Source organism: Notamacropus eugenii, chromosome 6 (assembly GCF_028372415.1).
Source record: "Notamacropus eugenii isolate mMacEug1 chromosome 6, mMacEug1.pri_v2, whole genome shotgun sequence".
Lineage (NCBI taxonomy): Eukaryota > Metazoa > Chordata > Mammalia > Diprotodontia > Macropodidae > Notamacropus > Notamacropus eugenii.
Window position 1 is genome coordinate 208,193,865 of NC_092877.1, and position 27,786 is coordinate 208,221,650.

Here is a 27,786-nt window from a genome sequence, read left to right on the forward strand (position 1 = left end):
ATAGCTCCACCAACAATGTATTAGCATGCCTACCTTTCCATAAATCCTCCAGTATTGACAGTTGACATTTGACAATTGACAATTGACATTTTTTGTCATTTTTGCCACTTAGCAGGGTGTGAGATGAAACCTCAAAGTGATTTTGATTTGCATTTCTCTTCTTATCAGTGATTTGGAGCATTCTTTCATAGGTAAATACTTTGTGAATTCTTTTGAGAACTGTTTGTTTATATCCTTTGACCACTAATAACCACCGGGGAATGTCTATTACTCATATACGTGTGTATGCACATACGTGTGTACATATTTTTGTATCTATATAGCTGTAGTTTATACATCTTGGATATCAAGTCCTTATTTAGAGAAATTTGATAAAAAGACTTTTTCTCATTCAATCACTTCCCTTCTCAGTGTATTAATATTGTCTATGCAAAAGTTTTTTGGTTTCATGTAATCAAAATCATCTATTTTATCATTTTATCTTTTGTAATTGCCCCTTTCTCTTGTTTGGTTAAGTATACATTTCTTAACCATAGCTGTGAGATGCAAATGATTATCTGCACTTCTAATTTTTAAAAAATAATATGATCTTTAACATTAAGATCATGAATCCATTAAGATCATGGAATATGGTATAAAGCGTAGGTCTAAGCATCATTTCTATCAGACTACTTTCCAGTTTCCCCAATAGTTTTTTTTTTATAAGGACTTCTTCATAGGTGATTGCTTTTTTTCCCACTTTATCAAACATTGTCTTATTGAGTTTCATTATTTCTGACTTTTCCTTGTTTAGTTTGTTCCACTAATCTGTCTCTCTATTCTGTAACCAATAGCAAAAGATTTTGATGACTACTGCTTTATAAAATAGTGTGAGATCTAGAAATGCTATTCCTCTTTTGTCCCTACCTCTTTTTATAATTTCCTTTAACATTCTAGAGCTTTTGTTTTTCCAAATCAATTTTGTTATTATTTTATCAAGTTATAATATATCCCCTTGGTAATTTGATTGGCATAGCATTAAAAGTGTACATTAATGTTAGAAAGTATAGGAATAAATGGAGGCTTTCTTAAAATAAGTAGTATCTATCTAAAACAAAGAGCAAGCATGATCTGTAATGGGGATAAACTAGAAACCTTCCCAATAAAATTGAGAGTGAGACAAAGATGTTCATTATTACCACTATTACTCAATGTTGTATTTCAAATGCTAGCTATAGCAATAAGACAAGAAAAAGAAGTAGAACAAATAAGAGTAAGCAATGAGGAAATAAAACTATCACTCTTTGTAGATAATATGATTAGAGAACCCCAGAGAATCATCTAAAAAGTTAGTTGAAACAATGAACAACTTTAGCAAAGTTGCAGGATATAAGATAAACCCACATGAATCATCAACATTTTTATATATTACAAACAAAACACACCAAGAAAAGACAGTGAAATTCTATTTCAGATAACTGCAGACAATATAAAATACTTGGGAGTCCACTTACCAAGACAAACCCAGGACTATATGAACATAATTACAAAACACTTTTCCCACAACAAAAGACAGATCTAAACACTGTAGAAATATTAATTGTTCATGGGTAGGCTGAGTCAATAAAATAAAAATGACACTTTCATCTAAGTTAATTTACTTATTCAGTGCCACACCAATCAAGCTACCAAAGAATTATTTTGTGGAGGTAGAAAAAAACAATAATAAAATTTATGTGGAAGAATAAAAGATCAAGAATATTGAGGAAATCAAGGTAAAAAATGTAAAGGAAGGTGGTCTAGACATACCAGATTTCAAACTATATTACAAAGTGGTGGTCGTCAAAATCTGATACTAAGAAATAGAATAGTGGATCTGTGGAATAGATTGAATGACCTAGTAATCTAATGTGTGATAAACTTAAAGATCTATTCTTTTGAGGTAAAAACTCAGTATTTGCAAAAATTGCTGGGGAAATTGGAAAGCAGTCTGTCAGAAACAAAGTATGGACCAATCTCAAACTTATTCCAAAATGAGGTCAAAATAGGTACAAAATTTAGACGTAAAGAGTGATATAAGCAAATTAAGGTAGCATGGAAGATTTTACCTATCAGATCTATGGATATAGTAAAAGTTCATTATTCAACAAGGGACAGGATCATGGAAAATAAAATGAATAATTTTGATTAAATGAAATGAAAAAGTTTTTGCACAAACAACCAATGTAGTAAAAATTAGAAGGAAAGCAGGAAACTGGGAACAAGAAATTTTACAGCAATTTTCTCTGATAAAGACCTCATTTTCAAATACATAGAAAACTGAGTCAAATTTATAAAAATAAGAGCCATTCCCCAACTGATAAATGGTAAATACTATCTCACACCTATCAGATTGACTAACATGACAAAAAGGCAAAATGGCAAATGTTGAGGAAGGAATATGGAAAAATAGGAACACTAATGCACTGTTAGTGAGTTTTGATCTGTACCAACTGTTCTGGAGAACAATTTGGAACTATGCCTAAAGGGCTATAAAAGTGTGTGTACCCTTTGACCCAGTAATACCAGTTCTAGGTCTATATTCCAAAGAGATCAAAGAAAAAGGAAAAGGATCTATGTATACAAAAATATTTATAGCGACTCTTCTTGTGGTAGCAAAGAATTGGAAATTGAGAAGGTGCCCATCAATTAAGGAATGGCTGAACAAGTTGTCGATAGAATATTATTGAGATAGAATATTATTGTGATATAAAAAATGATGAGGATGATGGTTTCAGAAAAACCTGTGAAAACTTAGGTGAACTGATGCAAAGTGAAGTGAACAGGAGAACACTGTACATAGTAACATTAAAATTGTAACAATGATCAACTGCGAAAGACTTAGCCTCTCTAATTAAGGCAACGATCTGAGATGACTCCAAAGGATTCATGATGAAAACTGCCATCCACCTCCAGAGAGGGAACTGATGAACTCTGAGTCTAGTCTGAAGTATTCTTTTTTCACTTTATTTTTCTCACTTTGGGGGCGGGGGCAGGGCAACATGGTTAATATGAAAATGTTTTGCATGACTTCACATGTATAATAAATATTATACTGGTTGCCTTCTCAAAGTGGGGAGGGGCTGGAAGAAGGCAGAAAATTTGGAACTCAAAAATTTTTTAAATTGTTAGAAATAGGTAAATATTGATTCAAGAAGAAAAGTGTAAATTAACTCTAGTAGTATCAAAATTTTTATTATGCTCCTCCAGCTACTAAGGTATTTCCTTAAAGAGCACTTTGTGGTTCAATCTGTACAAGTCTTTCTTGTGCTTTCTGCACTTTGTTGTTATTTAGAATGAAATTTCTCTTTCTATTATTGTTTCTTGGATTTTGTTGTTACTATTATAATATAAAAATGCTGTTGATTTTTAAGAGTTTATTTGTAGCCTGCAACATTGTTGAAGCTAATAATTGTCTCAATTAGTATCTTTTTTTTTCTTTTTTTTTTTTATTAAACTTTTAACATTTATTTTCACACATTTTTGGGTTACAAATTTTCCCCCCTTTTTTTCCCTCCCCCCCCCCCAGACCCAAGCTTTCTAATTGCCCCTGTGACCTATCTTCTCTCTCCTCTATCCTCCCTCCCTGCCCTTGTCTCCGTCTTCTCTTTTGTCCTGTAGGGCCAGATAGCTTTCTTGACCCCTTAACCTGTATTTCTTGTTACCCAGTGGTAATAACATTACATTTGATCCTAACACTTTGAGTTCCAACTTCTTTGGCTCCCTCCCTCTCTACCCCTTCCCCTTGGAAGACAGGCAGTTCAATATAGGCCATATCTGTTTAGTTTTGCAAATGATTTCCATACTAGTTGTGTTGTATAGGACTAACTATATTTCCCTCCATCCTGTCCTGTCCCCCATTACTTCTATTTTCTTATGGTCCTTTCCCTCCCCATGAGTGTCGACCTCGTATTGCATTCTCCTCCCCCTGCCCTCCCCTCTATCCTCCCCCCCATCCTGCTTGAGCCCCTGTCCCCCACTCTCCTGTATTATGAGATAGGTTTTCCTATCAAAATGAGTGTGCATTATATTCTTTCCTTTAGTGGAATGTGATGAGAGTAGACCTCATGTTTTTCTCTTGCCTCCCCTCTTTATCCCTCTACTAATGAGTCTTTTGCTTGCCTCTTTTATGAGAGATAATTTGCCCCATTCAATTTCTCCCTTTCTTCTCCCAACATATTTCTCTCTCACTGCTTGATTTCATTTTTTTTTTTTAGTATGTGATCCCATCCTCTTCAATTCACTCTGTGCACTCTGTCTCTATGTATGTGTGCGTGTGTGCATGTGTGTGTGTGTGTGTACTCCCACCCAGTGCCCAGATATAGAAATGTTTCAAGAGTTATAAATATTGTCTTTCCATATAGGAATGTAAACAGTTCAACTTTAGTAAGTCCCTTATGATTTCTCTTTGCTGTTCGCCTTTTCATGGTTCTCTTCATTCTTGTGTTAGAAAGTCAAATTTTCTTTCCAGTTCTGGTCTTTTCATCAGGAAAATTTGAAAGTCTTCTATTTCATTGAAAGACCATTTTTTTTCCTGAAGTATTATACTCAGTTTTGCTGGGTAGGTGATTCTTGGCTTCAGTCCTATTTCCTTTGACTTCTGGAATATCCTATTCCATTCCCTTCTGTCCCTCAATGTAGAAGGTGCCAGATCTTGTACTATCCTGATTGTATTTCCACAATACTTGAATTGTTTATTTCTAGCTGCTTGCAATATTTTCTCTTTCACCTGGGAATTCTGGAATTTGGCCACAATGCTCCTAGGAGTTTCTCTTTTTGGATCTCTTTCATGCGGTGTTCTGCGGATTCCTTGAATATTTATTTTGCCTTCTGGTTCTAGAATCTCAGGGCAGTTTTCCTTGATAATTTCATGGAAGATGATGTCTAGGCTCTTCTTTTGATCATGGTTTTCAGGTAGTCCCAGAATTTTTACATTGCCTCTCCTGATTCTATTTTCCAGGTCAGTTGTTTTTCCAATAAGATATTTCACTTTATCTTCCATTTTTCGAATCTGTGCGGTATGTTCTGAGATATCTGTCTTTCTCGAAAAGTCCAAAGTGTCCATCTGTATCATTCTAGATTTGAAAGATCTATTTTCTTCAGTGAGCTTTTGAATCTCCTTTTCCATTTGGTTAATTCTGCTTTTGAAAGCATTCTTCTCCTCATTGGCCCCTTGCACCTCCCTTGCCAGCTGAGTTAGGCTAATTCTCAAGGTGCCAATTTCTTCAAGATTTTTTTGGTTCTCCTTTAGCAGGGAGCTGATCTGTTTTTCATGCTTCTCCCTCATCCCTCTCATTTCCCTTTCCAGTCTTTCCTCCACCTCTCTAACTTGATTTTCAAAATTCCTCTTGAGCTCTTCCATGGCCTGAGCCCATTGGGTGGGCTGGGACACATAATCCTCGATTTCTGTGTCTTTGCCTGATGGCAAGCATTGTTCCTCCCCATCAGAAAGGAGGGGAGGAAGTGTTTTTTTCTCTCCGATAAAGTACCCTTCAATAGTTTTATTTCTTTTCCCTTTTCTTGGCATATTCTCCACCTAGTGGCCTGAACTCTGAATGTTCTCCTCACACCCACCTCGCCTCCTGGTCCTCCCAGCCAGCGTTTGGGGACTGAGATTCAAATGATGCTTCCCGCCTTGGGGCTTTTGGCAGGGGCAGGGCTGCTATTCAGTGTTAAATTAAGTTCAGGTGGTCAGGGGCAGGGCCGCCTCTCTGGCTCAATTCCCTCAGGTGGTTTATGCACAGACCTTCCACAATGGAACCAGGCTCCCGCCCGCTTGGGGATCCGCCTTCCGCAGCCGCCTCTCAGTCCCCACCTCCCGGGGGGGCACGAGCCATGGGGGCACCTCACTCCCCTCTCAACCTGCCAAAGAGACTCTCTCACCTACCCCCGTCAGTCACCTGTTGGTGGGGGGGCCCGTGCCACTGCTGAAGATCCCGCCTCCGGAGCCCTCTTAGAACTGTGCTTCTCAGAGCCACAGCCGCCGCCGCCGCAGGTCCGGGCTGGGCGCTGCTTCTGCAGCGCAACGGACCTTTTGCGAGAGGTTTGCAGGTCCCTCTGTGGGTGGGGGGACCCGCGTGGCCGCTGGAGATCCCGTCTCACAGCCCTCTCGGATCTTCTTCCCACGTTGTTGCTGCCGCGGTAGGGCTGCTCTCTGCTTCTCGCCCTGGCGCCCAGTCCACGGCACGAAGGATCCCCCGCGAGAGGTTTGCAGGTCTCTCTGGAACAGAAATCTCCCTCGCTCCAATATTCCGTGGTCTCTGGGTGCAGAATTCGCCCTGGGTTAGTCCCCTCTGCCGTTCTGTGTTTTGTGGGTTCGGAGCTATGTATATGTGCGTCTTTCTACTTCGCCATCTTGGCTCCGCCCCCTCAATTAGTATCTTTGCTGATTCTCTAGTATTTTCCAAATGTACAAGCCTAGTATCAGCTACTAGGGATAGTTTTGATTTTTCTTGTGGGATGGAGCCAAGATGGCAGAATAGAAGGATGGAGCTCCTCTAGATCTCCCCCCATAACCCATAAAATACCTGTAAAAAATGACTCTAAACAAATTCTAGAGCAGCAGAAACCACAAAATGACAGAGAGAAAGAGATTTCCAGCTCAAGACAGCCTGGAAGGCCAACAGGAAGGGTCTATTGCACCAGGCTTGGAACTGAGCAGCATGGCATGGACAGGACTGGAGCAGGCTTCAGGGCACAGAATTATGGATAGAAGCTGAGGTTCTCAAATTTCTCAACCCACAAATGCCAAAGACAGCTTCAAAGGTCAGTAAGAAAGCTCTTTCATCTGGGTGAAAGGAGAGCAGCCCCAAGGGAGCAGCATCCACTTTCAGAGCCCTCAGCCTAAAGACCCTGGGGGAATAGAGTGGTTGATCTGGGTCTCAGTTCTGAGTGGTGGTCCTGGGGAAAGGAGGAGAGCTGGCGTGGTGGAGTTGGTGGCAGCTGTGGAGAGGGAATCCTACTCATAGATCCTGGGTAGAAAAAAGTGCTTATGATTGCTCACAGACCAGAATGCAGGCCAGGAGAAGAGTAAACTCTCCCTTGATTGTACCACCTTGGAGGAACTGAGAACTTACAGGCCCTTAGAGATATCTCAGAGAACAGCTGCACAAAACCTCTGAAACCTAGGGTAGCATACACCCCACTTGACAAAGGACTCAAAAGTCAAGTAACTGGCTGGGAAAATGCCCAAAAAAGGGGAGAAAATAAGACTAGAGAAGTACAATCAGGATAACACAAGATCTAGCACCTTCTACGTTAAGGGATTGAAGGACTTGGAATGATATTTCAGAAGTCAAAGGAACTAGAATTAAAACCAAGAATCACCTATCCAACAAAACTGAGTATAATATTTCAGGGGAAAAATGGAATTTCAATGAAATAGAGGATTTCCAAACATTCTTGTTGAAAAGACCTGAGCTGAATAGAAAATTTGACTTTCAAATACAAGAATCAAGAGAAACATGAAAAAGTGAACAGGAAAGAGAAGCCTTAAGGGATAGTTTTATCTCATCCTTGCCTATCTTTATTTCTCTGGTTTTTTTCCCCTCGTCTTATTGCCTTTGCTACCAATTATAGAAGCATATCAAATAATAGTAGCAAAAATTGCCATCTTTGCTTCATTCCCATATTTATTGGAAAAGGTTCTAGACTTTCAGGGGTTCTGAACCTATGACCTTGAGGTGACATGTGTGACCCTCTAGGTCCTCAAGTGTAGCCCTTTGATTAAATCCAAACTTCAAAGAACACATCCCCTTAATAAAAGTATGTGTTCTGTAAAATTTGGGCTCAGTGAAAAGGCCCCACACAAGGATCTAAAAGTTACATGTGGCCTCAAGGCCACAGGCTCCCCAGCCCTGTGGAGTAGCCCCATTGCACATGATGCTTGCTTTTGATTTTAGAAAGATGCTTTTTATGAAGTTAAAAAAAAAAGTCCTGCAAAGCTTACACTTTGTTGGGTTTTTAACCTGAGTGTTGTCCTTTGTTAAAGGCTTTTTCTGCACTTATTGTGATTATCATGTGGTTTTGGATATTTTGGCTTTTAATGTGATTAGTTATGTTGATTATTTTCCAAATATTGAAGCATCTTTTTGTACATGTGGGACCTTTTCCTGTTTTTATGATCTCTTTGGGATGTAGCCCAAAGGTGGTATTGTTGGGCGAAAGGGTATGCACATTTTTATAGCCCTTTGGTATAGTTTCAAACTGCTCTCCAGAATGATTGGATCAGTTCACCACTTGGATTATCTCTTCTAAGTATTTTATGATACTGTTTTATAGATTTCCCCTTTCCATTGTGTCTCAGCCCAGAAAAATACCAATTCCTGTAGGTGATAGAGAAGACACTGACCTAAAGCAAGACCCTCCTGCCCCAACTTCACATATGTCCTTGATTATGAAGTCCACCTCTGACGTATAACCTCCCCCTGGTCACCTTCCTTCTTTATTTGCCTCCAAATCTCTCTGGGTATATGTGTGCCCACTGTCACAGGTTCCCTCTCAGTTGCCCCCAAGAATTTCAACTCCTCCTCCTTCCCTCTCAAAGCAGGATGAGTCTTGTACCAAATCTTTATAGACACCCAGTACAAGGTCCCCATCATGCTTCATAGAACATCTCTCTTCATCCATAAGGTCATTCATGAGTGGAAACTCCCAACATCAAAACAAGACCTCCCTCTTCCCCCCGGTTTTCAGCCTTTCCCTTTCCCTTCCTCCTCCTCCTCACTTATTCCCCTGCAGGCTCTTCTCTTTTTGAGAGGTCTCCTGTTATTACTAGTTCTTGATTTTACCTGGGGATATCACACACTCCCTTCTGTACTCTTCCTTCCCTCCCCAATTCCATTTGCCATTCTATTTTGTAGTGTAGTTCCATAAAAAAACCAAACCCAAGATAAAACAAAATATTGATTCATTTTTAGATGGTGTGTTGCAGGGTTCTGTTCATAATCTTTAGACCAGGGTGGAGAACCTGCTGCCTTGAAGCCACATGTGGCCCTCTAGGTCCTCAAGTGTGGCCCTTTGACTGAATCCAAACTTCACAGAATAAATGTGGAGACCTCAGCAAATTATAGATGTTCTGTGAAGTTTGGATTCAGTCAAAGGGCCACACTTGAGGACCTAGAGGACCATGTTGCCTCAAGGCCACCCTTTATCAGAGGTACCCCATCCCTGCTCTAGACCTACCTCTTTACCATTACCTCCATTTGACTTCTATCTTCACCCCATTTCCTTGTGTACATTTAGAAAGAAGTCACTCTACTGCTGTCCTAAGCTGTTATATTTGTTCACCCCTTCTGCATTTCAGTTGTCTCTCCAGATTTGGTTTTCTTTCTAAGAATGTCTCGAACACTTCCTTACTATGGAGTGTGTGTCTTTTTTCATTAATAGTTAAGCTCAGATTTGCAGGGTGGAGCACCCTGGGCTGAATCTGGAGTTCCCCTGCTCTTCAGAATACATCATTCCATTCCTGTCTGCATTTTTGGGTGGGTGCAGAATACTCATGGTATTTAAAGTTATTTTCCATTGTATTTGAAGATCTTTCTCTTGGTCACTTGGCAGAATTTGTTATTTCTGAATTGAAATTCTAAATTCTTCAATTTATTTTTAAATTCTTAGATTTAACCACCATGTGTCTCTAAGTTTGCTGCCTTATTGTTTTTTTTTTCTTTTTAGAGATGGTCTATAGGTTTCTTCAATTGGCATTTTATTTCCTGTGTTTAGGAGTTCTGGGCAATTTTCTTGTATTATTTTTTCTTGCATTGTTCAAGTTTTTTGACTTGTCATGTTCTTCAAGGACACATGATTTTTAGGTTGCCTATGTCTTAAATATCAATATATTCTGCTTAAATACAGAGCAAGTTTTTCTTTTAATGCTATTGCTTTTTGCTTCCCTTCAAGATTGTCCATCACTTTTGTGTACTTACATTCCCAATTAACTGTTCTCTTTTGTTTCTTTGGTGAGTCTTGCCATCAAAGATTCACATTTTTCTATTTTGCCAATTATTTCTTGTGGGTAGACCATAAATTCTGCTCTTATTATTTTCATTACTTTTTTAAACCACTCAAGAATGGCATGTTGTAGTCCTGAGTTCTTCTCAAAAGTACAGGGTCCTATGTCTCATCAAGTGTTGAGTCATTTTCTTTTGAACTATTTATTTATAGATGCCAGAACTTATTTACAAGATATGGAGGCCATATTTTATGGGTTAGCTCATCCTATTCACATTCACAATTGTGATTACCAAATGTATTTCCTCCCATTTTATTTTCTCTGGTTTATCCTTCTTTCCCTTTTTATCTTGTCCTTCCTCAAGTCTGTTTTGCTTCTAAGCACTTCCTCCCTTAATCCACCCTCTCTTTTATCCCTTCTCCCCTCCTTCCCAACCCATCTCTTATTCCCTTCCCTTCCTGCTGGGTAAGATAGATTTCTATATGTGTAGAGTATATGTGTACACACACACTCTCTCTTTCTCTCCCTCCCTCTTTAAACCAATTCCAATGAGTGAGGTTCAAGCATTGCCTGCCATCCCCCCATTTCCCCCTCCATTATAAAAGTTCTTCCTTGCTCGTCTTTTTTATGTGATAAAAAAATTTCTTCCATTCTACCTCTCCCTTTCCCCTTTGCATCCTTCTTTCTCATCCTTACGCTTTTTTGAGATCATCTTAACATAATTGACTCACACCATGATAAAGTTCTTAGGAGTTATATATTCCATCTTCCTATGTAGGGATGTAGAGTTTAACTTTATTGAGTCCCTTATGATTACTTTTTCATGTTTACCTTTTTATGGTTCTCTTGAGTCTTCTATTTGAAAGTCAATTTTTCTATTCAGCTCTGGTCTTTTCATTAGGAATGCTTAAAAATCCTCTATTTCATTAAATGTATATTCCCTGCCCCCACCCCAAAGGATTATTCTCAGTGTTGCTGGGTAGGTTATGCTTAGTTGTAATACTAGCTCTTTTCCCTTGTGGAATATCATAGTAGAAGTCCTTTACTCCTTTAACATGGAAGCCACTAAATTCTGTGTGATCCTAACTGTTTTTATGACAGATGGTAATATTTTCTCTTTGACCTGGGAACAGTGGAATTTGGCTATAATATGCCTGGGTGTTCATTTTGGAGTCTCTTTCAGGAGGTGATTATTGAATTTTTTCAATTTCTATTTTTCCATCTGGATCTAAGATATCAGGGCAGTTTTCCTTTATATTTTCTTTTAAGATTTTATCATCCTTTCCAGTCACTAGACTACTTTCAATGAGGCAGAGAAGGAAATTGCAAACCCTTCTAGTGTCTTCACCAAGAAAACCCCAAATGGGGTCATGAAGTATCAGATACACCCGAAACAAATTAACAACAATAAACAATCTAATTTTTTTTCTAGTATGTATTAATGAAGCTTTGGAAGTGCTGATATTCCATCCATGGAAGGAGATCACAACCCCTTCATGTTTTTTGTTCTGCATAAAGCTGCTCTGCTGCTGTATCTTATTTCTATACTCCACATGAAGCCCCCAATAAATCTTCCCAAGAGGATTAATCAACAGGCTCCTTAAGTGTTTCAACTTTTCATTACTTGAACAATTGCCCCATTGTCTATTCTTTGGTCTTACTAAATGACTTGCCCACCTATGACATCTCAATCATATCTTTTAAATCACCTTTTTGTACACAAATACCATTGGCAATAGACTTACTAATGACTACCTGGAGTTTTTCCGCTTTCTTTTGAATCACTTGTAGTTCTCATCCTTTGGATATCAAGGTACTTCATGAATTGTTGCTGTAAAGCATTACTGAGAATCTATTTACATGAAAAAAAATGAGTGTCTATTTCAGGAAGCAGCTTGAAATTATTGAAAGTGAAACACAATATCCCAAATAAAAGATAGCTTGCTCTTCTATTCAATTCTCTGCCTAAGTTCTTCCATTTGATGGACTCTTCTAAGATATATGTATTACTGGACGAATTCAAGTATATCATATAGCAAGGATATCTCAATTTGTGAACAAGTTGTCTTTGTCCATTTGGTTTTTCTTGTGATTGGGTAATTGTGTATCTCTTTGAGGACATCCTGTAGTTTTCTGATGCTTAGTACAATTAGTACAAACAAGAACCATTTGTGAAGCTTTGGCAAGCATATGTCTTCTTGTTTTCTGCCTTGCGTATCAAAATCCAAGGAATCTTATATAATATAAACATGTACATCTTAAGAAAAAATAGGTAAAATACAAGATTTCTTCTGGTATAAAAAGAAAATTTATTTAGTTTGATTTACAATATAATGAAGGGAACTTGAATACCAGGAGGTCCCATTAGAGTTTCATGATGACAGTAAGCAGTTTTTGCTTATATTTGTATCCTCAGCACAGTTTTGTGTGTTTTTGCAGTACTGACTCTTTGTGATCCCATTTGGGGTTTTCTTGGCAAAGATACTGGAGTGGTTTGCCATTTCCTTCTCTGGCTCATTTTATAGATGAGGAAATTGAAGCAACAAAGTTAAATGACTTGCCCAGGTCACACAACTAGCAAGTGTGTGAGCACTTGTGGGCCTGGCACATAGTAAATGCTTAATAAATGCTGGTTGACTGACTGAGGTCACATAGGGCCATCTACTGGTATTGATGAAGATGCACTGCTTGAGGGAAAGCAAAGATATGGCAACTGTCATGGACAAATACTGGTATTTCCTTACCCTAGTAAGTGGTGAAAGTAGGTAGAGAAGAAAAATGGACATGGGCAAAGAAATTTCTGGATTTTTGGAAAAATTTTTGTAATTTCTGACGTTAATCTTTGGGTTGGGGGAAGGGCTTAGCTCTTCCTGTTCCATTGTTATGATGAGGTCACTTGAAATTATGAATATAGTCAAGTCATCAAGGGCTGGGAATGATTAGGAGAAAAGATCATATTAGGTGATTGGGGTCAGGAATACGGAGGACAAGTTGTAGGTGTAGCAGACCTAGTGACCAGGGAACAAGGGCAGGAGCAGAGGAAAGGGGCATTGGGAAACCACCATGTTACAGGTTCCCACGCTGCAGTGAGGTATGCTAAGGAAACAGATGATCAGAGAGAAAAGTGCCTTGCTCCTTGATAACTTAGATCCATTTGGCAGTCAACTTCTTTACCTATCTGGCTCTACCATTAATTCCAATGACCTGTGGCCAGCACGTTCCAAAGAGAATGGTGAAATGCCCACCATATAATTGCTCAGTTTCTGACTAATTACAGAATCTTTGAGTCAATAAAATGATGTTGTAGGGTTGTTTTGTTTTTAATAAAGTTTACAGACTTTCTTGTACTGGGGGAGTGTAGAGTGCAACAACCAAATGCACACAACCTTTAGTTAACAGATGTATTAAACTAGAACTGTCTTAACCCACTGGAAGTTTCAGTTGCTCAGCAAGGAAAAAAGGATTCTTGTTCAAAAATGGCATCTGTCTTAGATGCATCTGTTGTCAGGCAGCTAGGTGGCACAGTGAATGGAGCGCCCAACCTAGAGTCAGGAAGATTCATCTTCCTAAATTCAAATCTGACCTCAGACACTTCCTAGCTGTGCGACCCTGGACAAGTCACTTAACCCTGTTTGCCTCACCTCATCTGTAAAATAAGCTAGAGAAGGAAATGGTAAACCATGCCAGTAACTTTGCCAAGAAAACCCCAAATGGGGTCAACACGAGTCAAACACAAAGGATAGAACAACAACTAATCCTCTGCCCTCTCACTGAAGGTATGCAAGCTGAGATTGGATGGCCACTTGTTAGGGTTGTTGTAGAGGGAATTCTGGGTCAGGTCCAGATTGGACTAGATGGTCTTTAGGTTCTAGAGTTCATAAGATCATAGTTTGGGAACTGGAAGGGACTTCTGAGACCATCTAGTCTCAACCTCTAGGTGAGAAAGCTGAGACCCAGGGAGGTTGACTCTTGCCCAAGATCACATAGGGATTACTATAGGTAGAATCTGAATCTCAGAGTATAGTCAAATACTCTTGTCATTGTCTATATGCCTCCACGAGATACTGAATACATACAGCATGGAAAGTGTTAACTTTTCTTTGGACTTTGGTTTTAAAATGCCTTTTATTTTACATGATAAAGTGTAAAATTTCCATTCTTTTCAGATCATCTGTGAATACACAAATTGAAAAACTGGTGTGAGGGGAAAATTAAAAATTAGTTTTGTTGCTTTTTGTCACATTTTCATGTCCCCCAACAAGCAGAGGAAGCCCAACGTCTTTGGCTAATGGCCTGGAACTTATCTCCCATAGTGGATGTGGCAGTGGGAGCAGCCAGTTGCCATCCTATCCTCTTGCTTGGAGAGTATCACACTGTGTGCTTGGACTATTTAAAAATAGCTTTCCCAGCAGAGATCCATGACCTGGGGTTTCTGTTATTCACACATCCCATTCCTTCTGGTCAGTTGGATTTGTTTACCTGAAGAAATAATTCCAATTTTTCCAACTACTCACCTACAAAGCTTGCTTTCTGAGACTCCAAGTGCACAGGTTTCAATATCAAAATGTGTTTAATTTCTCTCTGTCAGATCTTTGGTTAACGGATGAAAAAACCAATGTAGAACCCTGGTTCACTCTAATTTTTCATTCAGGTGAGGTGACCCTGGGTCCTAAAAGGCTATGACAATGGAGGATAAGCACTGTTGGGTCCTGGATTGTTCAGACAGATCCATCATCAGATGATGAACTTTTTTGGCCAAAATAACCCATGAAGATGATCTACTGAAGCATGGAGGAGTTGTAACCCTCATGGGTCAAGGGAGGTAGCGAAATAAAATCATGGGTCTTTGAAGGTCTGAAATAAAAGGTAAAGAAAGACTCAAACTGTTCCACCTGGAAAGAACCTTAGAGATATCTAATTCAACATCTTTATTTAAAGGTGAGGACATGGCATATCCAGAAAGGTTAAAAGGAAGATAAGTAAGTGGAAGTTTGTAGCAGTTTTTTTCTCCAATACTCCATAATACCATCCCTATTTGGTTTCATGTTCTCTTCTCCTTATATCTACAATCATTTAACAAATATGTTTTTTTATGCTTGTTCCTCTGCCATATAGATTTTTTGGTCACATTGAAACAAAAATTATCAAACATATCAATTACTAGACCAATAGTAATTTCAGTGATAAATTAAATATTCTGTACAGAAGTACTTGGGTATAATAGAAAGATTGCTGAATTCTAATTCCACTTGTGATACTTTGTGGATTTATGAGCTTGGGCAAATCACACTTAAGACTGTCTCCCAGCCTCAGTGCCCTCATGTGCACAATAGGAGAATTAGACTAGATCATCTCTGAGCTATTGCCTAGCTCTAAGTCTCTGTAAAATTCTTAGTAAAATTTCTGGCATAATGAATGGAGTTACGTACTCGGATTTAGAAATACATGTCTGGTCTAGCGTTAATATGCTATCGAGAAAAGAAGTTAAACTTAGTGGGTCATGGTTTCTTCTTTCAGAAAAGAGACATAATACTGTCTCTATTTAAGATGCTGCTGGGGTTTTTTCATTGTCTCTTCACAATGCCTGCAGCCTCGAGGCCACCTGTGGCCTTCTAGGTCCTTGGGTGTGGCCCTCCAACTAAGTCCAAGTTTTACAGAGCAAATCCTTTTATTAAGGGGATTTGTTTTGTGAAGTTTGGATTCAGTCAAAAGGCTGCACTAGAGGGCCACACGTGGTCTTCGAGGCGCAGGTTCCCCACCTCTGCTTAACAGAGTACTTAATTATAATAAGTACATGCCAAGTATTTTTTGAATAAGTCAATGTTGTGTTAAGGAGCTAAAGCTCAAGGAAATATAGTTTCTTACAGGAAGGTGCTAATAAGGACCCATAATGCTACTGCCTTAGCAACATAACTGTATTAGGCAGTGGAGTTTCATGCTGCTAAGACCCAGAACATCCCATTCCACAGAAAGGATTTGATGAAACCTGCTCCCTTTTCACAATTTTCAATCTTTTCCTCATTTCCTTCATTAGAAGTGGATGAAAGAGAGAAAGTATGATGGGTTACACTGTCACCTTAACCTACAGATGAGTGAAAGAAACATTGTGACCATCACAGACAAGCGATTTCTCCAATGCCACACAGAATGAGAGGCTGAGCCCTTGTAAGAGGACTAACAACTTTAAGACAAAAAGCAAAGAAAGCTTGAATAAATCCTACAGAAAGTTAGATTTATATACACTTCATGAGAATCTTGCAAGAAAAAAAGGCCCAAATTGCACTCTGATACAAGAAGACACGGTAAATGCTATGGTTCTCTTTATAAAATGAAGGATATATATACAGCAAAGAGCTGCTGAAATTTATTCATCCAACCATAATACATACAATAAAGAATTCTAATTTTGTACGTCATTTACATTAGCAGTAGAAAAAAAGTAACAGTGAATGAAATGTGAGGTTTAAAGTGCTGAGATGAGACAATCACAAAGTAGCGAGTCTGCCGCAAGGAAAGCATCTGAACAATAAACTTGAGTAAATTATGTTACATGGCATTTACAAATAATTCACAAACCTGAAGGAAAGCCATCATGCCTCTTCCCATGTTCCATTATCAATATCGCACTTGAGGCAAGAGGTTTCTGGCTAAGGAGAGATTCACAGACTATAGGAAATGTGGAGTGATTTCCTTCTGATAGAGTATATGGGATGCGGAGTAGGAAACAAAATCTCAATCAGTCTCATGTTTCAGGCATTCGTAAAGACTTGTATTTATGGATTGTAAAGTGACATACTCTCAGCAGCATGGAGACTATAAATACATCCTTTACATCAATATTTATATATACACACATATACACACATTAACATATATACATACATATAAAAAATATCTGCCCCAATTAGGTACAGAGTGTGTTTCAGCTATCAGTAGAACAAGAATTTTGTTTTCTGAAACACGCACACACGCACACACGCACACGCACACACAGACACAAACAAAAAAATGAAGCATTTCCTTTTCAGTTCTGCCTTGAGCAAAAAAATGTTCTCTGCATTTATATCGATATATTCAAAGTATTGTAAAATAATGTCACATGGACAACCAAAGGTTTGTCTTAAGCAGAGGAAAGTTCTGAAGATCTAAGTCTGCATAGTGGAAGGTTAGAACTCAGAATCTCAGGCTATAATAAAAAGCATTGATTGGGCTAACAGCCTGCCAAAATTGCATCTTTATCATTTCTTTAAAAACAGTAAAAAACATATGTAATGTAGAGAAGTTCTTAAAAAATGGAAAGCGGTCCCCCACGCCTTTTTTTGGTAGAAAAAAATGATGAATATTTTATAGTTTGTATTTTCTTCTGGCAATCAAAACCAGCCTAATTTCATTCACCGACAACCAAAGAGCTTCACCCAAATGAAGTTACCTTGGTATTATAGACAGGTAAGATAACATTTAACTTTACAAATATGTTTAAATGTGAACCATAGTAACAAAAAATAGTTCTGTATCAAAGGCGGTATCAAATTTTTTTTTTTTGTAAACACAGTGATTCTTGGTAAAGAACTCGGTTAGAGGCCAACGTACCACAAAAAAAAAAAATGGCCACCAAATAATTTCCTTAAAAAAAAGTTGTAGAAGATAAAATAGTCCTGTCTCCAAGTTATTGGGTCAGTGAATTGTTCATTTCTTTAGCGACCAACTTCAAAAGGATGCATATTCTTGCAGAAGAAAACAAAATCAGAATAACTGAATTAAAACCTCATGTCTAGTTATTTGTAATGAGATACTATCAACTCATAAAAGAATGTTCATTGAGATTATGATGAGTAGTGTACATTGCTCAGCCATACTTTGTACAAAGCCTTGTTTTTACCAGGGCATTCACCACTGTCCATTTCTTCCAATGTGGCATGATTGAACTGGTCTTTTTCTGTGAAAATTGGAATATTGTACATTAGGAAGTGAGTTCTGGAATCAAGACTACAGATGAGAAGCTTCTTGAATGTCCCATTTCAGGATATTTCCTTTTATTCTTGCACCTTATGTTGTTCTACATACAGCTCAGGAGTTTTTCTAGTAAATTATTTTCAGATTCTCAGAGTCATCTTCTGAATCTTCTTTTATTTTTAAAAGAAACTTCCCTTCTCTAAACTAAGTAAATTCCAAGCATGACAAAACTGTCAGATGTACACAATGGTTTTTGCTCCTGCAATTCAGCTGTCAGAAGTTTGCGCATGGTGTCCTTATTTCAGGAATCTTAAGAAGTAGGCCTTAGTCGTTAACCCTTGATGTCCGAAAAGGTGGCATTGCAACTCTCACTGCAGCTCGAGGAGGAGCTCAGAAAGGTGGAACCGGTACCAGATTCTAGAGAAGAGGGAAAATAATTAAGAGAATAAATAGATATTGTAACTGCTTTTATTTTTAACTTTGATTTTAAACACATAGGCATATAACTGGGAATGGGAAAGCAGGCAACCCTGGAGATGAAGGCAGTATAGTCTTACCTGAGCTGCTCAAAGACTGAGCTGATTTTGAGTTGCCAATCAATGCCAACAGGTTGCTGGCTGGTACCCAGCCTTCCTTGCTGGTGGTCATGTTCTTTACAAACCTAAGAAAGGTGGTGTCTGTCAAATGGTTCTATTCTATGGGTTTAAAAAATGTCTTAAAAAAAGGTAAAATGCACAGATGATTTTCCCCCTTACCAAAGTCCCTCTTCTCCCTCATGTAGCAATTCTACTATATCTCCACTTTTCACAGCAAGGGCTTCTGGACCTCCTTTTTCATCATGGTCAGCCACAACTGTATATTTGCCAGGAACCTAAGGTTTAGGAAGAGGGGACAAAAAAAGGAATGAAGAAAAGGCAGCCAAAACAACAAAAATGATTTATAGTATTTGGGCTTGTTCTTCTGAATACAAGCAGAAAAACACTTTTTTGTGGACTACAGATTATAAAAATATAAATTAGTGCATATTGAGAAGCAATGAGTAGCTTTTCGGTGACCAGTTTCACCTCATTGTAAAGACTTTGGGACATATTCCTGGCCCTCAGAGATAACGAGCGTAATATAAGACAGTGTCAAATTTGTGGTGCTGGTTCCATAAACATCAAGGAAGGGAGTGAAGGGGAGTCTGGGAAGGTGAGGGACTTGAAGTCCTTGTGAGAAAACGTAAAAAGATTGACTCTGCCCATACTTGTGAACTTCAATCACATAATCAAATGAAATAATAAGTATAAAGTGCTTAGTATAATGCCCGCCACAGAGTAAACTCTATGTAAATGTTAGCCGTTGTTTTTATAATCTCTTGGTGTGAGGCACTCAGGAGACTCACATTTGAAGACCTCTTTTGTTCAAACGAATTACTATAGTTGACCACAAAAGTGCACATATATCCTTAAGAATAAATCTGATGAATAGTTTTTAGACATGTTATTTAGAAAAAGAAGACCTACGCTCCAACCAACCTCATGAGCCTGTATAAGTGTGCCCTGCTTTAGAAAAAATCAGGAACATTCCAATTTACAAAAAAAGGGAGAAAATAGTGTAGTTCACATTACAAAATAGCAGCTCTCTGGAATTTAGAGGTTCTGTTTGAAAAACTATCTGGCAGAGATGCTCCTCAGAGGACTGAGAAACTCAAATTTCCAGTATTAGGGGCCACTTCCAATTAGACACAAATCACAAAAGTGAGGATGAGATTATCAGATTGCCAAGAAGGAGACTGGATTCAGAAGATAAAAATTTGGCTTAGGTGAATTTTGCAAGGGAATATCTCCAGAATATAGTAAAGTGCACCTGTAACATGCCACAGCCAGAAGGAGAAGGCTCTAAAAGGCTTACCAGTTTCCCAGGTCCTGCTCCACCTTCTTCCTCTGCATCTGATGAATTCAGTGGCTCCTCAGTGCTTGACCAGCCATCATTGTCTTCAGCAGCATCAAGTGAAGAGGAAGTTTTAGTCCAACCTGATCAAAAGAAGTAAAGAACTTAGAACTAATACCTCACACAAAGGCACTAACCTTGAGGCAAAAGGCTGGTGGAATTTTAGAGCCCTGCATGAACTGGACCAACATGAGATCATTATTTCCAAAGAAGTTCAACTAGTACAAAGTATTTTCCACACAGTCTTGAAGCAGGTAGTTCAAGTATTATCATCTCCATTTTACAGATGAAATTGAAGTTCAGAGAGTTACGCCCAGGGTCATGCAACTAGCAAGTGTCACAGCCGTAACATGAAGAATATCATGTCTCTTGCCTTCAAGATGTATCATGTCTACATGGACATAGCGTTTATGGCAAAATCTTTGGAATTCAAAGCCAAAAAAATCTGTTGCACATATACCATGTCTTTTCCAAATTCTGTTATGAATAATGTCTCTCTGTGTAATCTCAGACTTCAGAAATATCTAGTACAAACTGTTTAGGACTCATTTGTAAAAAAAAAAAATACTAGGGAAATAAGGATAAAAAATTGACAAATGCTACCATCTGTTAAGCAAGTGCAATGGAAAGAAATTAATTCCAGATCTCTTCTTTGTCATACTATCTGGGGACCCTGTAAAGTTACACCTGTCCCTGTGAGGAAAGGAAGGAGATCCCTTCTCTAGCAGATGGGATTTCTCTACTAGTCTGTTTTGGTGAACATGAGTTAACATTCCAGGGAAAACTCAATAGGAACACCTGGAAAAGCTATACTTCTGCCTCACATCAGAGATGCTCAAGTAAAAGAAAAGGACCATCTGGTGCTTCATCATATCAACTAGAAGTGGGTTGTGATTACTACTATTAATCTAGTAGAGTAATAAAAAATCCAAGGAAGGAAAAAGTAAGCATATGTGCTTTATTTTTTGGGGGGGGAGGGGTTCCTTTTGAACTGGATCTTTGATTTCATTGAAGTTGGAAACTACCACTACCAAAGAAAATCAGCATCTCCTTAGTATTAGAGAAGGGCCTGAGCACTAAGTGGTTAATTGACTCATTCAGGCTCACATAGCCAGTATGTTCCAGGGGAAAGACTTGAACCCAAGGCTGTTTTATAGTACTATACCACTGGTTCTCAAAGGGTGGTGCACAGACCCCTGGGGGACTCTGAAACTCTTGCAGGGTATCTATAAGTCAAAACTATTTTCATAATATTATTTATTATATTACATATTATGTTTCACAATGTTAAATACTGTTATTTGTCTGTTACACTACACCTTCTATTTTCAACTACATATCTGAGGTCAAATTTTCGTCATAAATTTAATTAAGCCAAAACACTGTATCACAACAGATTGAATGTGGCTGTCTTCCATTAAGCCAGATTTGCAAAAAACATGTAAAACCAAGCCACTCCACTGAATAAATGGAAAAGATAGTTCAACTATAGTCTTGGAAAATACAGTTCAAAATGATGTTTTAAGGATGTTACTATGTGATGAGTTTGGTATTATTTTTAAATGAATTAATAAACATTTAAAAATGTATCAGTTTAAATCTCAAATATAGCAAATATCAGTAGATATAACACACATAAACCAAAGCTCTTTGGGTCTTCATTAATTGATTAGCATGTAAAGGGGTCCTGAGACCACAGTTTGAGAACTGCTACACCTTACTGTGCTGCTTCTGCAGTAAGCCAATGTATCCCTAAGTAGGCAACTGCTATACACATAAATGTGCGTACACATATAATATGTACACACACTCACATCTGTGTATAGTGTAAACATATAGATTACACATATACATATACACACATATACATATATGTATATATATATTTTTTCCTCTTTTTATTACTGAGATTTCAATTATGTTTTAGGAGGACAAGGAAACTGTTAATATGAATATACATCAAAAAATCCAAACAGCCTTGTAAAATGCATTCTACCCTTTAACAAATTTCAGCTTAATTCCTGTGGGAGTAAGAGCCCAGTTGTGTCCACAGGGCCATGCTGCTCATGATTAGGAACAAGCAGAAATGAGGAACAAAGCGTTGCAGTTTCTTTTCTGGTCCTGACCCAACCAGGATACACAGCATGCATTTCCCAAATTACACGCCAGTACTGTGGGAGGCCTGATTTTCACTGGATATACAAACAACTAATAATAGTCAAACGCAAATATTTTGGGAAAGGTGGTAGAGGCAGAGTTGGCTGAAACTCAGGACCCAATCACTGTCTATTGTCTTTAATCTCAGTGAAAAGCATGGCTTTAAGAAGGAGGTCAAAGGATCACTTTGTGCAGGTAAGGAGGAGACAGATAACAAGATGGGGAGAAAAAAGAGCCTCATTCCTGTTTACTATCTCTCCTTTCAGTTTGCCATCAATCAGTAGAGTATCTTAAGTCAGCAAAAGAAGCATTCTAAACCGACTAGTTAGAGCCAGAAAAGAGCCATAGCCATGTCCAGTGCCGTCCCACTGCCCCCCAGGATTAGGATTCACTCCAAATCGCAGCAAGATTTGGGGCAAGGGCAGGGCCAGGCCAGCCCTGGGCTTTACCTTTCCTGTGCTGGGCTGCTGGGGCCAAGTTAGATGAGCTGAACCACCTGGCCCTGGTCAGTGTTACTACTGGGCTTGCATCTGTGAAAGAACTAGGAATTGTGAATTTTTCTATGGTAAATCTCACTGTAATTTAGCATGCTTTGGGGGTTCTACCTTTGGGAACAGGAACAACTAGTGAAATGACAAGAGAAAGTATTAAGTGGAAATCTATAACCAGCCTCTGACTCCTCTAACACTTCTAGTGGGACCTGTCCAGAAAAGGATGAGCTGAGCCTTGAGGTTACACGTGGCCCTCTGACTGAATTCAGACTTCACGGAACAAACTCTTTTAATGAAAGGATTTGTTCTGTAAAGCTTGGATTCAGTCAAAAAGCCACACCTAAGGACCTAGAAGGCCACATGTGGCCTCAAGGCTGCAGGTTCCCCACTCCTGATAAGAGGACTGGATGCTGAGGTTGAAATAGCTTTCTTTCTCTTACCCATCTCAACCAAGTTTTGTAATTAAATACTTTTAAGCATGGGACTCTTTGTCCTAACTAGATAACAACCTTTTTGCTGCCACTAAGTGGGCAGTCCCTTTTGCTGGAGAAGGGGGCATTTAATTTATAGCAAGCTATTATGTACAACCCTTCAATATTGGAACTTAAGGCACTTTATGTGCAAGTGTTACTAATCTTGTTTTATAAAAAAAAAGTCTATACTAATCTGACAGCATCTTCTAAAGATAAAAATTACCGGTTGGGCCTAAAGCAGAGCCCCTACTTTTCTACTGCCAAAATTCCTGCTTGTGGCACATTCTTTTACTGGGCCTGAAAATATATGTAGCTGCCAGATGTCCTCTGGACAAACATACTTTAGCAGGTCCATGGAAATTGTTACTGCAGTAAAATAGAGAATGCAAGGAAACAAATACGTAAAGATTGAAATTCAAAAATCCCTAGAAAGTAATAAATATGAAAGAACATAACACGGCAACATTCCTTGGGTAGTCTTAGCCATAAACCACTAAAATCCGATGACTTATGTATTATTCTAGGGAAACTTTTGATAGAATAGTGCTTTAGATGAAGGCACCAAATAGGTCTGTACCATCTTTAATTTTTGTAAAATCTCTTTTTAGGTGACAAATGGAAGAAACAGACTGGATGAGAACGGCTGTAAGTGGACTCACGTCTCAGCTAGAAAAGCGTAAGTAATAAGGCTTACAGTTAATATCTATTCCAGCCTTACACTTGGAATGAAAATGACACAAGAAAAAAATTTGTTTTCTCCAGATAACTTAATAAAAGCTATTTAATAAACATAAATAGGCATGCATAGAAAAACAAAAGGATGAGAATGGACTCATTTTCCTTCCTTAGTGCTTATGCTACCCTGTGACAATTTGTTTTAGGTGCTTAGGAAAGCTGGGATGTTTGTTACCCTGCAGCTTGATTGAAAAGTGAGTAAAAGGTACTCAGCCTGAACCCTGTGGTGCCTCTGAGGGCTCAGAGTGTCTCAGAATGGGATAAGAATGGGCCAGACTCAAGAACTAGGGAAAAGTCGGGCTTAATAATAGAACTGATGATCCTGAAGGAACTGAAGTCATCATGTGAGTTTTTGGATGACATAACCAGAACTTTATGGTTATAAATACATGTGAAGTTTTTTGCTGGCAAGGAAGGAAGTGGTAAGTTCACACAAGGCAATAGCCAACAACAACATATACACAGCATCCCTGAAGTGCCCCAAAGGCTTTTCTGGTGGAATTGGAGAGTGGATTGTCGTTTTGTGTACAAAAAGTCGTATCACTCTACCTCTTAAACCAAAAGGAGTTGGATCACTCTTAACTTCATGTCGCTTAGCTTTTTTGTCAGGACTGGTAGGAGAAGCTGCAGTAAGATGAACAGGCAAAGGAAAAAAAACACAGAAGAGAGATAATGAAGATGGGAGGGAGAAATATTAAGTAGTTGAGTTTGTTCTATGTATAATCATGGGATTTTCTTTTAACTTTTGTTTCCACTGAAATTCTATTCTGATGCCTCCCTATGGCATGGGGCTGTCTCTAGATTCCCAAAGGCTCTGCTAGAGAGAAAATGATGCATATGATTTGGCAGGTCTGACTAAACTGAAAAGGTTTTTAAGCACGGGTCCTGTGCACTTGCTTCATTGAGTTTAGATAGAGGCTTATGTCTAGTCTACAGGGTTGATCCCAAGGGGATTGATTTTCTTGGCCACAGGGATCTCAGAAAGATCTACTGAAGTGTGATGGGGGTTGCAATCTGCTTTGGTGGATGAAATATTCACTCCCCTGAGTGTCTGAATTATGGATTGAGGAAGATCTGGAAAATGACTCCAGGAAACATAGGATGTAACTGCAAAACAGTCATGAGAGTTAGCAGTGTAGATACAGTAAATGCATGTAGTCAGAAAGGAAGAAGATTATTTTCAACAGCTCCGTGAAGACAGGGACTTTTTTTATCCTCAGTACCTTGTACATAGCAAGCATCTAATAATATTTTGTTGGATGAAACTCAATTTCCAAAGGCAACTAATGGAAATGAATCTTTATTTTATAGTCATCCTGTGGTATAATTATTCAGAAAGACAGTAAAAAAAAAATGAAATGTTTGTGTTTTCAAAAAGGTAGAAAGATTAAACAGGATTTTGAAGTTGTTACTATTTTTTTAACTTTGAAGTTGTTGAGTCATTTCAGTTGTGACCTCTTGGGATTTTCTTAGCAAAGATACTGGAATGGTTTGCCACTTCCTTCTCCAGTTTATTTTACAGATGAGGAAACTGAGGCAAACAGGGTTAAATGACTTGCCCAGGGTCACAAAGCTACTATATGTCTGGGGCCAGATTTGAACTCACCTCTTTCTAACTCCAGGCCCAGTAGTCTGTTTACTGCACCATCTAGCTGCCTCTTAGAAGGACCTAACTACATGGAAACCTGGTCTTTGTAGAAGCATTATTGCCATGTCCTCACCCTTAGCAGAAGGACATGGAATTTCTGCAAAGACAAGCATAGAACACCAGTGCTGTTTGCTTCTCAGTTACCTAAGCATATATATGGAATCACATTACCCAGAATGCTCAGGAAAGTCTCAGAGCAGGTGAATTATCTTTGTGCCCTCAAGGTAACATGAGGCTCATCATTTGTCAGAAAAGAACAATTATGACAGGAAAGGTTAATAAACGATCTAACAGGAAAAAAAGGAATTTAGGTCCAAAAAACCAAAATGACACCAACAATTTCTGGGCAAATTTTCTTTTTGCAAACTTTACTTTTTCAAAATGGGAGTTAAAAAAATTTTTTTTTTAATGTTGTGAGTTATTATTTAATGCTGATGTGTTTGACATCTGAGGTAATTGGGCTTAAAATTTCTTAAGCGTTGTATGCTACCAAGACAGGAAACATCTGCACATAACACACCAATGGGCTGTCACACAAATACAATGACACACTATCACAATGGTGGACAACAAATGGGAAAGAGTCCAAGGTGGGCTGCATTTACCTTTCTGACTTTTGAGGTTAGCAAAACCCTGCAGTGTAAAGCGCTTTTTGGACAGCGCAGAGCTCTCTGAGGTAGAGCTAGCAACTGTGTCATCTACAAAGGAAAAAAGAGACAAAGAAAATAGAGCACACACACACACAGGAACAGAGAGACCTCAGAGTTAGCACTTAGAGACAACGATAGATAGCAGAGATGTATTCAAGGAAGAGTGAGGAGTGTATAGATGTCCACAATCAAGGCATTTCTCAGGGCTACATCAGGCAGGGCTGGGAGCCCAACTCCAGGGAAGCATCATGTTTCAGAAAAGCTTCTCTCAGTAGTAAGGTTAAAGGTAATATTAACTGACAGGGACAACAGGAGAAGCATGAGAGTTATCGGTGGAAACACTACTCTGTAATAAAAATAGTGAATTTTGAACTTAAATGTCACACTTTACTCAGTAACTGGGCACAAAGGTGTGGTATACCATGAGCACAGAGAACGCACGCAGGCAGCCTCACCTTTGTTTTTGTCTGGGTTCTTCGGCACTGATGCTGAGCTGACGTATCCCTCCAGGCTTGCAGGGTCGGTTTTTCTTTCTTCTAATTTCTTAACGTTCTTTGTTTGATTTTTTGAGGGACTAATGGATGAGGCAAATAACAACAATTCATAGCAATAAATAATAATTCATAATAATAAAGATAATAATACTTTGCAGTCATATTCAGAATTTCTTAAGGACCCTGGCACCCTGAAAGATCTTGATTTCTTCTCTATTTTATATCCCTGGCAATATTTTCCTGTTCAATGCTTTGAGTGAGAGAATACTTCTGTTTACAAAGCATCAAAAAATACTACTAACTAGTAGGGGCTCCTCCTCTCTCAAAAAACATTATTTTTTTGGATTAAATACTGCCAACGTTGAAGCTTTGGTTTAAGGAGGGTCTGTCTCGCATTCTAGGGACAGGCTATAGAGAGACTGTAGCAAGTATGGTCTCTGTCCCAAGCATCCCCCTCTGTTCAGTATGGGAGGGCAGTGGACTTAAAAACAACACAGGCTCCAAAAAATCAAAGCCACAGCTCTCTAACAAGGTGGTAGAAAATGAATTTGATGCAATAAAAGCAAACGAAAATGAGTTAGAATATAAAGATTACATTTTCTTTGTAGTCAATTGGACTTTGTAACCCAATCAATCAAGAATCATTTATTAATCAATTACTACATGCCAGGCATAGTGCTAATAAGCACTGGGCATGCAAAGAAAAACCGGTCTTTGCCCTCAAAGCTCATGGGAAGACAATATATATTCATCCAAATTTACAAGACAGATACAGAGTAGATGGAAGGTAACTTTAGAGGGGATAGCACTAGTCCACTAACCATAGAATCAGAGCCTGAAAGGTACCTGAGAAATCATCAAATCAATCCTGAACCTCTTATTTTACCATTGAGGAAACTAAAACCCAGATATACATAATCTGACCATCTGAGGTGGGATTTGTTCCAAGTCCTCCTGACTCCAAGTACAATGTTAAATGACAATATGTAGGAGTCCTCTAATTAGGCTTCTGCTATTTAGATGGTGACATAACCTTAACAAGACTGGTGATGAATGACTGACCTATACAAAAATCCAGACTGATGCCTGGATTATCCTTTTGTTCTTTTTTTTAGGAGTTGATAGGAGAGGATGGGTGTATGGGAAGAGAGACGTTTTTCCCTGTAAGCTGACACAATGGCACCCATCCAACATATATGCAACTGATCATCAGCAAGTATTTATAAGTTCCATCCAAGCTTCTTCTTGGGGAAAATAATAAAAATAGTAATTTTCCTTTTGCAACT

General features: G+C 38.6%; 1 protein-coding gene and 1 long non-coding RNA gene across 18 annotated transcripts in view; one reads left to right on the forward strand and one right to left on the reverse strand.

Annotated features, from left to right (window-relative positions):
- The window catches only part of LOC140512648 (uncharacterized), a 41,928-nt gene that overhangs the window by 12,337 nt on the left and 1,805 nt on the right, over positions 1 to 27,786 (forward strand). Inside the window, exon 2 of the long non-coding RNA XR_011969865.1 lies at positions 23,582 to 23,649. This is a non-coding gene — a long non-coding RNA (uncharacterized lncRNA). The remainder of the gene's footprint in view (positions 1 to 23,581; positions 23,650 to 27,786) is intronic.
- MCF2L (MCF.2 cell line derived transforming sequence like) overlaps positions 16,283 to 27,786 on the reverse strand; it is a 362,484-nt gene continuing 350,980 nt past the window's right edge. For 9 of the 17 annotated variants that reach the window (XM_072621919.1, XM_072621930.1, XM_072621928.1 and 6 more), the window contains 7 exons: positions 26,462 to 26,580; positions 24,258 to 24,332; positions 22,459 to 22,539; positions 19,814 to 19,935; positions 18,676 to 18,791; positions 18,478 to 18,581; positions 16,283 to 18,337 (listed from right to left, as the gene is read on the reverse strand). In XM_072621919.1, the coding sequence (XP_072478020.1) occupies positions 18,252 to 18,337; positions 18,478 to 18,581; positions 18,676 to 18,791; positions 19,814 to 19,935; positions 22,459 to 22,539; positions 24,258 to 24,332; positions 26,462 to 26,580 (703 nt within the window). In that variant the 3' untranslated portion in view covers positions 16,283 to 18,251. Of the gene's footprint in view, positions 18,338 to 18,477; positions 18,582 to 18,675; positions 18,792 to 19,813; positions 19,936 to 22,458; positions 22,540 to 24,257; positions 24,333 to 25,961; positions 26,055 to 26,461; positions 26,581 to 27,786 lie in introns of all 17 variants that reach the window. The other 8 variants (XM_072621934.1, XM_072621935.1, XM_072621924.1 and 5 more) reach the window with 5 other exon arrangements.